Below are 13,703 nucleotides of genomic sequence, written 5' to 3'. Positions count from 1 at the left end.
GCTCTTCATTTTAATCTGCATTTCCTTATTTATTAATGGCCCCAAGGTTTTCCCTCATGTAAGCAGACAACATTCTTTGATTGGCTATCAGTTGGGAATGAGGCAAAGTGTCTGTACTTTTGTGATTCATTTTTTTAAAAACAGACTTAAAAAGTGTATTTTTATTGATTTCAGAGAGGAAGGGAGAGAGAGAAACATCAATGATGAGAGAATCATTGATGGACTGCCTCCTGCACACCCCACACTGGGGATTGAGCCCACAACCTGGGCATGTGCCCTGACCGGGAATCGAACGGTGACCTCCTGGTTCATAGGTGGACGGTCAACCACTGAGCCATATGGACTGGGCAAAAATAGACTTTTATGATGGGTCACCCATGGCAGATGTGCCGCCCACTCCGCTGTTGTTCATATTGGCCTGTGCTGAAAGTAGATGAGAAGATAGTTCCCTCCAGTCCTCCAGTTTGTTCAAGTCACTGGATTTAACTAGCTTTCTCCAACCACACCTGCCGAGCAAACACCTGCCCTTCTAGATGCATTCGTTAGGAACGGCATAGATAGGTAGCAAGCATAACAATAGGGGTGACTCATTTTATCTTCAAGATGTAAAGAACTTCGAAGTCATCACTCAAGAAAAAAGATGATTAGCCCGGGCTGGTTTGGCTCAGTGGATAGAGCATCAGCCTGCGGACTAAAGGGTCCCAGGTTCGATTCCAGCCAAGGGCACATGCCTGGGTTGCGGGCTCAATCCCCAGTGGGGGGCATGCAGGATGCAGCCAATCAATGATTCTCTCTCATCATTGATGTTTCCTATCTCTCTCTTCCTCTCCCTTCCTCTCTAAAAACCAATAAAATATATTTAAAAAAAAAAAAAGAAAAAAGATGATTAAACTAGAAATCAGTGACTTCCTGGATCCATCAGAGGACTGAGGTCACAGGACAACGCCCACACCCACAATTGCATGGGTTTTATCTCCAGGGAGCTCCACAGGTCCTCACAGTGACGATGGGAGCAAAATGCCCTTGGTTTTGACTATGGGGAGAGGAAGAGCAAGCATCTGAAATATGCCCAGGTTGTTCATTCTCCATAACGAAGGCCGGCCAGCAAGGGAGCTGACCTCCTCAGAGCTCAGCCACCGGGGGAAAGAGATGGCCGAACGCCAGCCCCTCTAGCCTGCCTGTCTTACTGAGGGGGCCGAGCCCCAGAGGAGCACTATGAAGGCCACAGCCCAGCGCCACAGGCCCCCTCGAAGACGGAGACCCACTTGTCAGTAAACAGAAGGCACCAATGGGAAGAGGTAAAAATGAAAGGTTTTTGTGGACAGAATGTCCTGGAATTCTCAGGCCTACATGCAGCCTCCCCACTTTGTGATATATCATCTCACATAAAATGCTTGTTAGTTCTAATGATTCCTTTACCGGAGGAATACCAAGTTTTAAACCTCTTGACATCCCTGTCTGTCATCTGCACTAAGAAGTTCCCGTGTACCAGGATGTACCTGGCTCTGGGGAATCCGGGACCGTCCCCCCAGGCCCACCCGAGCGGCAGGGCTGCCGGCGGTGGGGGCCTCTGGCCTCCCCTCCATCCTCGTTTGTTCTGCACTGGAGCCTGAACACCAGCGGCAAAGCCACCCTCAGGATGGGTGCGAAGGGCTGAGCCCAGGACAAGGGGTGAGTGGGCTGTAGCCGCGGGTGGGGAGCGAGGCCAGGGCCGCCCACAGGGAGATCGCTGTGACCTGACCTGGCGATTCGATTGCCTGTGGCTGCTGCCCAGGAGGGACACAGGTGGGGACGTGGTGCGAGGCCCAGAGAGTGGTGGTGAGTGGGGGCTCCCTTAGAGGCCTGACAAGACACCCAGAACCAGAAATGTGCATCTATTACCTCCAAGGAAAAACAAAACGCAAGGCCAAATCACAGAAAGTAAACGCACTGTTTGCACATCGCAGGCGAGTGAGTAGCTACGTATCTTTTCCGGGAATGACCTTTGCCAGCCCAGCCCCTCCTGCAATTCCTTTGCCCTGTGTGCCCCTTGCCACAGGCCACCGCCCGGCCTTCCAGGGTTGGGACCTGCACACACTGTCCCCGCGGCTTTATTTTGCCGGGGAGACCATCAGGGAGAGATCCACTCTCCTTTCTGAAACCTGCTGCGGCCCAGCATTTCCTTCTTAACCGAGACAGTCGCACTAATGCGGCGTTAGGCAAGGCCAGGCCGGGCCCCAGTGATCGCCCTGTGAAGCCCCGGGGTGGCCCTGGCCTCGCTGGCAGGGGCAGTGCCTTTTCTAAAGCCACAGCAGTGGTGCCTGCATTCGTTCTCCTTAAGCACCTGGCACGTCGCACGTCTGTGTAACTATTCACTGAATGCACCATCCCTTCCTTACCAGCACCCCGTGGGCAGTCCTGTTCCGTTTAGGGCGACGCCCACAGCATGCAGTGGCGCCTGACACTCGCCCCATACAAGCATCATACTAAATCGCCTTAGAAGTTCATCTTTGTTGTTGTTAATCCTCACCCGAGAATTTTTCCCATTGATTTTTAGAGCAAGTGGAAGGGAGGGCGAGACAGAGAAACAAACATTGATGTGAGAGAAACACATTGATTCATTGCGTCCCCACACGTGCCCCGACCAGGGCTGGGGATCAAGCCTGCAACCGAGGTACGTGCCCTTGACCAGAACCAAACCCAGGACCCTTCAGTCCACAGGCCGACGGGCATAAGTTCATCTTCCTTAAGTACCATCTACTGCCCACCCCGACCTCCGCTTGCACGACGTCGCCACTGGGTTTTTCCTACCGCCCCCTCAGGGCCCACGCTGCCGCTCCCTCCCTGGGCCCATCCTGAGGTGTGAACAGTCACCTGTTCTTCGTGGCAGGCATCTGCTCTTCGGGGGTTTCTCCGATCACTTTTTGGATTTCCTGGGGCAGAAGCTTTGTGTTCTTCTGTGGGAGGCGGCGGGTGGGGGGCTGGGCTGCCCCACCTGTGCTTACTCAGAGCAGGAGAACTTTTACTGATTTCATCTCTTTAAAGGGCACTGGTGATAGAAATATTTGGAAAATTGAAAACTACTGCTGTGTGGGATGTGCACATGCGGCAAAGATTTCCAAAGGCGATCTTTAGAAACTGCAATTCTTTACAAGAAACCGGCGTGGCTTTGTGGTGCCGCACGTCCCCATGGCGGTCCCTCCCCACTGGGAGCTGGTTAACCCTCAGGAAACCCACCTCTCCTCGCCTAGGAGGCCAGCCAGTTGCTCATGCTCACGGACGGGAGTACTTTGGTGGGAGCAATGGCGACTCTGGGACGCCAAGCACTGTCAGGGCTTCAGAGGAAACACGAAAGGGGGCAGATTCCCGGGAACGGCGATGTGGCCACTGGTCCTGGCCTGACTCTCCACAGTGGCCTCAGCGTCGGCTTCGGTGGCCCCTGCGAGGGGACAGCCAACTCGTGTCTATCGCCTCCGGTGCTGAAAGCTCTGGCCCTGGGGCCCCAGCCCCTGCACACCCTCTTCCCACCACACGTGCCTCCCTCGCCCGCCTCCAGCTAAGAGCCGCTGCTGGTACCTGTTGGTCTTATTAAAAAAGGGGGCATTGGCTCCCCTGCTCCTCTGGCCAAGAAATTCAAGAACAATCCTCTCCAACTCCCATCCAATTAGGAGCTTCCCTTCCCTGACACTATGACCCCCACCCCACCCCACCCCCGTTTCTTTCCCAAGCCAGTGGGCCACAGCGTGGCTGCCAGGGTTATGGAGCTTAACCAGCCGGGCTTTCTGCCCCGGGACGTGCCAGCACATCACAGGCGGACGCTCTGAACCAGCCGGCTCAGTGGAAAGCTTCTCCACACCCAATGTGTGAGTGCAGGACATAATTATAGAGACACGTCTTACACTCTCTCAAGTTTAGAAATTAGGACACGCAAGGTGAAGGGGCAGAAGGAAACAGGAAGTAATCCTTCCAGGCGTTAGCGAGTAATAATGCCTTTCATTTCAGAATAAGGAGGTGCCTCGAGCCTCTCCAGGCCCAGGGGAGGGAGTGGCACAGGGTCTTCCTGAGCCCCTCAGGAGACAGACCGTGGCTTCTAGATGAGAAGAGCTCTTCATGATCCTGCTGTCATCTCTCAGCCTTTGAATCCATACTCTGTGGACCCCACAGAAATGCTATGGCAAAGCCCCTGGACATAGTTCAGCTGGAAGGTTCCCTCCCTGCCGTCAGAGATCCGCAACCTGAGGGACTGCCTCCAGGCGCCCAGGGCTGGCTTGGCAGCAGGTTTATGAGGCAGCAGGTACTCAGTCTACAGATCTGATCGAGGGCGGATTAGTAAATCAGCATGAAGTCAAGCAAAAAGAAACCCACACAACTGATTTCTTCCACTGGGTGATTGGCAACTGAAAGTGGACAGGGTGCTCGCTACTGACCATCTCACGTCACTTCAAAACCCCCAGCACGACAAAGCCCTCTGTGGGCCCGCGGTTTTCTGAATGGCCCTCGTCTGATGAACTGAACCCGAGGAGGGGGTGTGGGAACCCCTGATCTATATAGATAGCCCGTTGGTCAGAAGCCCAGTGACAACCTGGGCTTGTGACTGGCATCTGACGTGGGGGAGCGGAAGGCAGTCTCACGGGACTGCCCCTGACCTGTGGGACCTGACACTATCTCGGTGCAGACAGCATTATAATGAAGTTGAATTCTGGGACATCCAGTTGTTGTCCCAAGAACTGCTTGGTGCTTGTTGTATGGAAAACCTACCCACCAACATTGGTAACTTGGGTACCAGAACCCATACATTTTCAAAGAGCATGACGGGTTCGGACCCGCCTCCTGCTTTTCAACATCTCCCACCACATCCCCTGCACGCTAGGGCTCCCCTCCACAACTGCACGCCAGCCCTGGAGGTCTGCCACCTTGCCTCTCCCCCGGCCACCCCTATCCCCCCTCCCCGCCCCTGTGTGACCCAGCTAATGACCTCATTCACGAGAAAAACACTGCAGCTCCCCAGATGTGCTCCATCACACACAGTCAGGCCCCAGTGCTGGGCATTCCCACTTCTGCTTCTATTGGTGGCTCTCTTGCAGACTCTGTTTCCCACTTCACCTGAAAAAGACATGCTATGGGGACAACCTCACTCCACTGTTTCCTCTCCACCGAGAAAATGACCTGTCTTCAGCCCCCCTTGGCCCCAGATTCAGAAAGAGCCTCCACATCCCAAGTCCACCTAGACCCACCCTTTACCTGCTCTCAGCCCTGCAAGGCCCAACTCCATCATCCCCTTTCACTGTCCCTCCCTCCTTACTTAGATTCAAACAGTCACGCCGGTCCCCCAAGAAAACCAATTTCTTTATTGCTCTCTCCTCCCTCCACACAGGGCTCAGAGGGTCTATACCTCGCCTCCACCAGCTCTGGGTTTGGTTTCTGCTCTTCTCAGAGAACCGGTCTGTAGTCACTAGTCAGCTCTGAATACTCCGGTTCTGATTAAATGCAGCAAACTGGGCCACCCAGGGTGCTGGTGTGCATCACCAGCTGGAATGGCCACCTTACTGCTAAGGCAAGGAACTCATTGGAATTAAAGTGGAAAAGAATGATTATTAGAGTCCTGTGCTGAATAAGGACGATGATTATTTTGACTGCTTTCTATAGGATTTGGACAACAAAGAGTGTTATTCTCAAAGGTAAAGCAAATGCCATTCTCCTGTGAGTGTTTCAAATACTTGTCATAAACTCCGGGTTCGGTGGGATGAGCCCACTTCCCTGGAGCGAGCTGTGGACAGGTTTTCCTCTCAGATGATCAGAAAGCAATTAGTTCAATTAGCAGACATTTTAGTGCCACCTTAACAAAAAAATTGAAAGAAAAAAGCATTTAGGAAGATTTGCTGCTTACTGAGTAACTGTTTTGGTTTTTTTTGAGGTCCTTTACTAGACAGTTGAGATACACTTTCATAATCCTACCACATGCAAGAGAAGGATACTGGTTCCACTTTCCAGTGAGGGACAGACGCGCAGAGCAGCAGTGACCTGCCGAAAGCCAGCGCAGCTATAAGCAGAGGCCAGTTATGGGCCTAAAACCTGTGGTCTTTCTACACGAAACCAGAAACATTTCCAATATGCTGTCTTGTAAATATCCTACTGCATGATGCCCAGTGTCGACAAGAACCGCATGTCCAGGTCCCTAAAGGGTTCATGAGTTCTTGGTCTGAAAACAGGCTGCCGATGACACCTTCCCCGGGCAGAGGTGGGAAGACACACACGTGGGCGCTGCGCCAGGACTCCCGCACGGACTTCCTCCCCCTCCAGCCAGCGGCCTGAAGAACCATCTGCAGAACCCAGTTGGGCTCTGAAAAACCACTGAACCCGGAGCCCAGCCTGTGCTTCCATCACTAATTACTACCAGCAAAGTCGGATTAGGAAGATACACTTATTTGGGAAACGTTCTAATAAAGGACCAGACAAGTTCATATTTTCACACATAAAATTCCAATTAAACTATACATGCACAGTACTATATTATTTTGGTAACACAGGGACACAATTTAATGATTCTAATTTTTTTGTAGTTTTTTTTTTTTACAAGTCAGGTGCCATGACATTCAAATAATCCATCTTTTAAAAAGTACGTTTACAACATCAAAAGAATTAAGATGAAATATAAACCTTTCTACTTACAATTTTTATACAGATTAACCAAATCACAGATACCACAAATAAATGTTAAATGGTAACAATATAATGAATAAACATTCAGATTCTTAATAAAATCTTCCTTTAACTTTTTTTTAAAACTTACCATTATACTAAATAATCTATGCAGAGTTTTGGGGTACAATACCAAGAAGGCACCAACAGTACAAAGCAGATACAAAGCAGTTTCAGAACTTTCTTGAGTGCTCTAAACGGATAAACAGCACAAAAAAGGCAACGAGCTTTAGGGTAAACCTGGTGCAACCCTAGAGAATTCGCTCTGGATTCCCAGTCGCTTCTGATCCACCTGCCGCGCTGGGTTACGGCGAGAGAAACCACAGATTCACTCTACTGCTCCATGCTTCTCACCTGCACTATGGGAATATCATATTTCAAACACCAGCATCACAATTTTAAAGCACAAATGCTTTAAAAATGTATAAGCAAAAGAATTGCTCTGATTTTCAAAACCACTACATTTACAAAAATATTTCCCTTAAACTTGGGATTGCTCCAAAACATTGATTTACAAATATAAAAGTATTATGGAAGGACCCAAAGCATGTGTGCATATGTATGTGTATATTAACATACCGTTACCGTACTATATAAAAGTTACCAATTTAAAAACTGTATTAACATATAAGCAAATAAAGGTAAAACAGTCTCCTCTGAATGGTCTGAATATTACGTGGCACGCGGCGTGGGCAGTATACCTGTGACTCCTTAGAGACAACCGCTGATGAACCATGTGTGGATCCTGAAAGCTAGCAGCTACCTCCACACCCATCACCTATGCCTGCAGCAGAAGGAATCACTGTGAACACACCAAGCACTGTGTACTGCACACAGATACAAAGATATTCTTCACCCCATGCATCAAAATGGTCTGCGTGTCTCTATCAGCTCTGAAGACCTGAGTCAGCAGAGTCATCATAAGTTCTCTCAAATCCACCCCACTGGCCTATTAGGTATTTTATTTCACACTAAATGAAAGAATTGGAATGTTTCAACAGGAATTTTTTGCTTACATTTTAGACACCAAAAAAGCCATTAGTCTGAAAGCATACCGATAATGAAAGTGTTCATTCTCACCAATATAAATTTATTACCTAATCTATACATTTTGAGAGATGCAGGAAGATCCAAATGTTGAGTCTATCGCACATAACAGCTAGTACCTTTCCCAGGTACCTTGGTTATGATAATTCTCTGAACTATTAAACCAAGTTTGGCATGATTAATTAAAAGCACACAACATATGGCTGCAGTGATTCTAGAATGCAGTTAGTGGTTTCATGCCAATCTGACTCCAGCAAAGATGGGAAGAGCCCAGTTCCCAGGGATTAGTAACCAAGACTATGGCTTTCTATTTAGAGGACTGCAGATTAACCTCATAATATTTCTAACATTCCACTTAGAGTCCACAGAAACACGAGTAATAAAACTGTCAAAGCTCCTTTTAAAATGAAAACTGACTTATCAATGTATCAAGTAACAGTCAGATCTATATCCTGTCAATGCTGTGTGGACCTTGACATGCAGCTCTGAGCGTGGAGGTGAAGATCATGTATTTTAGGGCAAGAATCTAGATGCAGTTCCAATGACTGAGGATGAGTCAGCCATCCTTCTTTAGCCCATGAGGTATGAGCCTCAGGACCCTGGGCCGGGTGGGGGCCGAGGGATGCTGAGCAGCCTTTCCCAGTGCTCAGCTGTGCCTAGCAGCAGCTCTGGGGCACACAGGCAAGCCCTCTTTAGAAAGAACCAGAGAATCCAACCTGAGACGTTTGGACTTCTTCATCAGAGTTTGAGATTATTTTAGACCTATGATTTGAATAAAGAAACAGGTCAGAATTTATTTCTCTGTGCAAGTAGGAAAAATAGGGAAAAAATGCTTTCTAAGTCATTTCATGTAAACCGAAGTGTTGGGCAGTGCCCAGTGGGAAGGTGAGGCCTGTAAGCATTTCTGTTCTAAGCACAAACTGAGCCTGACTGTCCCTTCGGACATGCTGATCCAGAGGAAATCAACACTGAATCTTAACATGAATATGAAGATAGAAGATGTACATTTATTTCCATGAGTTACAAGTGCATTTCTTTTCATATTAGCAGGCAATCTTCATAAAACCCATTTTCCATTGCTGTCAAAAATCAAACAAGAAATAAAGGACAGCTGAGAAACGAAAAGCTAAAAATAGTATTCCTAAGTGATCTGCTGAATAGCATTTTCCGTGGAACACAACTCAGAGGTAACAATAGATTTTTCATTTCAATCATAGGCATGTGGCACTTGGACAGTCATCTCTGCACAGAAAGCTGTAACAGTCATGCGAGGGTACAGTAATTATTGAACAAGGCAAATATCTCACCACAGAGAGCAGTGGGGGAGTCAAGAGGAGGCACCGCACGGGGATAGAACACCAGGTCAACGCCACAGTGTACAGTGGCAGGAACAAATACTTAAAGAGATCAGGAAAATATGGGATTGCGCTCCAAACGTGACTGAGTGCTAGCTTTTTCTGATGGTCTTAGCTCGGCATTATCAGAAACAGTTGAGAGTACTTGGTACTTGAGACAGAACAGTGCTTCATGTCGTGAGCTCATGAAGGCTCTATTACAAACTGTTATATTGTAGGCTGAAAATGAACTTGAAATGCTGACATGCTGTAGGAGGAAAAAATTGTACACTTTCTCATTTAAAGACGCAGTGTTTACCCTCTGCTAAATCCTCAGGCATCGAAGGTGGCACACCATGGGAAGCAGCTTGGGGCATGCGTACCTGGGCGGCCCCGGTGATATCAGGCAGCCTGCTGGCTACTTCTCCAGGTACTTTCCTCAGCACCTGCTGTGACCTTTGTACATCTCTCACTAAATCCAGAGTGAAGCTGCCACTTTAAAGGTTTTTGCATAAGTCTTGCAAACACTCTGTTCTGCATATAACACATTTTGGCAAGTGTTATACCTCTATAAATTGTACAAGTAACCACAGTAAATCTACAGAGTAAAACTGCTGAGTGCAGTACATTATTCTTTTATTTAGAAAAATGTACTCAGTTTCCTAAAAGCTGGGCAAATAGCACATACCTTAAATGTTAGTGACTAACATGATATGAGGAAAGATGCTGACAAGCGCCCCCAAAGATTCCCGGGATAGGGGCACTTGCTGCAGGCGGCATCGTCACCCCAGGTGTTTCCACGAGTCCCTGCTCTGGGGAAACAATTATGGTGAAAAGGTGAAGTGCAAATAAGGGGCTGTCACTGACTTAAAGTGCCCTAGGTAGTAGCCTTCCCTATCATAAAGTGAGACGCCAGTGACGAGAGCCAACTCGGAAAAATCTATCTCTGGTGTGACTGCATGGTCAGCAGGGCGTCGTGTAAGAAAGTATTCAGGAGAGGGAGGAACCACTGCATCTTTCAAACCAGAAAGTGATTAGTGACTAAAGCAACGGTAAGCAGTAGGTGCACTGAAAGTACATACTGCCACAGGTCACCGGTGGGTGACTCACACAGGGGTGCCAGGAACAGTTCTCTGGACTGAAGGAATTCTTTGAAAGCATAAAAGCCACAACTACCAGAAACCGCTCCTCCGAATGGCTCAAAGGAGTCAAGGTGGGTAAGCCGAGACGGGCTGACGACAGGACCAGGGCCAAGAACTGGGAAGAAGAACACCGATGTCTGAGCACATCCAGTCCTCTGATCCCTTGTCCTATCGAAAACAAACAAACAAACCTGAGTTAAAAACGCATCACATTTGCCCTGGCCGGTGTGGCTCAGTAGTGAGAGCGTCGGCCCAAACATAGAAGGGTTTCAGGTTCAATTCCCGGTCAAGGGCATGTACCTCGGTAGCAGGTTTGATCTCCAGCCCCGGTCTGGGCACATTTGGGAGGCAACCAATTGATGTGTCTCTCTCACATTGATGTTTCTCTCTCCCCTTCCTCCATCCCTTCATCCCTCCCACTCTCTCTAGAAATCAATGAAAAAAATATCTCCTCAGGTAAGGATTAAAAAAAAAGAATGATGAATCACATTAAAACATCAGCAGCAGCATTAGAAAAGTGTTAAAATGAAAAGAATAAGCCATATTAAAACATTACCAACGGCAACATCATGAAAAAACAAAAAGTGAAAAAGGGAAAAAAACCTGCAAAAAGGTCACTTCGCTTGGAACACTTGGGCATGTGAAACATGGCAGCTCTGAAGGGCCGGGGCTCTGTCTTCGAAGGCACCTCTCTTCAGACGGGGGACGCACGGATACACACACACTTGCTCACAGGCTGGCTGGCTTCAGTAGACTCAAGATGCCTTTTATTAACTCACCGCAATAATGGTCAAAATCAGAGTCTTAGGGTCTTTGTAAAAAAACTCTTCTCCCTCTCCCTCTTCTTAGTAAGTCTCTTTCTCTCTGGATGATCAGGTAGGACAAAATCAACTACACAGGCAGCAGAAAGTGTTGTTACTAATGCTCTGACTATGGTGCAGAAGAACAGCAAAACAAAGTGCTGGTTGGAAGAGGATGGCGGCCCGATTCTGGAGAGTAGGGAACTGTGGCCTAGTTCCCACAGGCAGGAGCGGGTTCTCATCATCCAGGTCGAGGGGAGCTGACCTCTGAGAGCACCCTGAAAGGCAGCTGGTGGCAACTTGCTGACAGCCTTCACTCATTTTCTGTACGTGACAAGGTTCACCTGGCTCTCCAGATGTTTGCAAATGGGTCACCTCCAAAAGTACAAGGAGCACATCTCCCCCTCCTTTATCCCAAAGTCTCTATTTCACTTGGAGGAATTATATTTCTCAAAGTGCACTTCCTGTGAGCACTTAATAAACGAACAGGGAGCAACTGATTTCATTACGAGTATCCATCTAAGCTTAACCCAGAATAATTTTCAAATGTTTTAAGGCACTGAAAGTTAAGAATCACAAATGGGTCAAATCTACTCTAACCACTTACAGGCTAGTGTTTCTCAACCATGAGTGTCAGAATCCTCTGGAAGACATATTAAAACACAGATTGCTGGGGGTGGGGGGAGCGATGGGGAGACGGACGGACACAGACCACACTTCTGAGAATCACTTCTTAAAGCAGCCACTGTATGTAATGAATTAATTTCACGGTTTCTCTTAGTTTTGTACCTTCCTTGGGAGAAGTGAAAACACTGCCACTGAAATCCTTGGCCTGAGCCATTGTCCTCAGACCTCAGTATCTATAATAATCTATAATAATAAAAGCATAATATGCTAATTAGACCAGACGTCCTTCCGGACAAAGCCGGGGCTGCGAGGGAAGCTCAGGTCCCGGGTGCCACAGAGGGAAGCCGGTGCAGGCAGCTGGGGGAAGGAAGGTCTACTCTTGCTCTAATTTCGAGCATCGGGGCCTCTAGTATGAAAATTAAAAGGCATGGGAGAATGCAATACAGACCCAGGTAAGAAACCCCCAAATGTCTACCACTTGCAGAATCTGCTCTTCCAATGCCACCAGGTGGCTTCCTATTCTAATACAAGCATAGCACCCCTTGGGCCACTTGTTTGCACGCTGCACATGATACTGCTGCTTGCCAAAGGACACCTCCAGCCCCTCCAAGCCAGTCTGTCCGGAGCATTTCCACAGCAAATGCTCAACCCTTGGTTGTAATTCTTTATTTCACCATTCACTTCTATAGGGTTCTAATACAAGCTCTATTCTCCCTCTTCCATACGTTCTCTAAAATCAAGATTTGCATTTCCTTTTTTTGAGCACTTGCTTTTTAAAAATCTACCAATATCACTGTATTGTCCACCATATCTTATAATCTAAACTCATGAAGCTTCCATGCAGGTCTACAGAGATCCTACTTTCTTTTAGATAACTTTTAATTTATATTCTCTTTCCCTCACTAGGGCTTATTGTATGGTCAAAGCTCCAGGTACCTGACAAATTTAAGATCTATATCCAGGCTGGAATCTAGCAGTCTCTTCAAAAATGAGTTCTTTGAGCTTCTCCTTAGGCAAGTCATCCAATTCCATGTCAAACTTGAATGGTGCTTCAGCGATGGGCTTTAAGAGAAAACAAAGTATTTAGTAGACAACAGTTGTTATGGTTAGGATCTCTGAAACTTACACAAGACTGACATCTACTAACGACCAAGAGCTATGGTAAGTATCTATGTACTTGTGCCCCACATGCCTCAAAGTGCACTTCCTGTGAGCACTTAATAAACGAACAGGGAGCAACTGAATTCATTACGAGTATCCATCTGAACGTATCCCAGAATAATTTTCAAATGTTTTAAGGCACTGAAAGTTAAGAGTCACAGAAACTTGTAGGGGTGATGGTGATGGTATGTTTATACAATCAAAACCCAAGATACTCAAATAGATGTATTTGATTAAATACATTATAATATCTTTATATGAAGAAATATTATGGAGTGTCAAAAATGAAATTACAGCCCTAGCCGGTTTGGCTCAGTGGATAGAGCATCGGTCTGCGGACTGAAAGATCCCGGGTGATTCTGGTCAAGGGCACATGCCCAGGTTGTGGGTTCGATCCTCAGTAAGGGGCTTACAAGAGGCAGCCGATCAAGATTCTCTTTCATCATTGATGTTTCTATCTCTCTCTCCCTCTCCCTTCCTCTCTGAAATCAATTAAAAAATATATATATATATATAATGAAGCTACAAGAAAGATTAGTACAGTAAACCCTCGATTTTGCAGACCTTGATATAACGGACTTTGGATTTAATGGACAAAGTTTCCGGTCTGTATGTCATATGTGAAAATTAATGCCCTGTTAATTTTAAAATGCTTTTAACCAATATTTGCTCATAATTAAATTAATAGGTTATTTTCTTATTAACTCACTGTTATTTTTAACGAATTTTAGCCAATAGGCCATATGTTGGAAAAAAACACTGCAATAATTTCACCCACGTAAACATTATGTATCTGTAACTATAGTCTACATATTTAAATCGGAGAGTCATCGGTCATAAACAATGCTCAGCGAATGACTAGTATGTGATCACACTGCATCTCGAAGGGCAATTGGCTCTGCTGTCGAGTGGGG

The 13,703-nt window shown here is 47.1% G+C and overlaps 1 protein-coding gene across 1 annotated transcript in view; it reads right to left on the bottom strand.

Annotated features, from left to right (window-relative positions):
* Positions 1-6,474: 6,474 nt before the first annotated feature.
* The window catches only part of MAPK1 (mitogen-activated protein kinase 1), a 73,817-nt gene continuing 66,588 nt past the window's right edge, over positions 6,475-13,703 (bottom strand). The window contains exons 8-9 of the mRNA XM_079762460.1: positions 12,565-12,690; positions 6,475-10,369 (exon numbers count right to left, since the gene is read on the bottom strand). Of these exons, the coding sequence (XP_079618586.1) occupies positions 12,574-12,690 (117 nt within the window). The 3' untranslated portion in view covers positions 6,475-10,369; positions 12,565-12,573. The remainder of the gene's footprint in view (positions 10,370-12,564; positions 12,691-13,703) is intronic.

The sequence above is a fragment of the Cnephaeus nilssonii genome (assembly GCF_951640355.1).
Source record: "Cnephaeus nilssonii genome assembly, chromosome: 22".
NCBI lineage: Eukaryota > Metazoa > Chordata > Mammalia > Chiroptera > Vespertilionidae > Cnephaeus > Cnephaeus nilssonii.
Note: the sequence above shows the minus strand (reverse complement) of the source record. Positions and strands in the feature narration are given on the sequence as shown.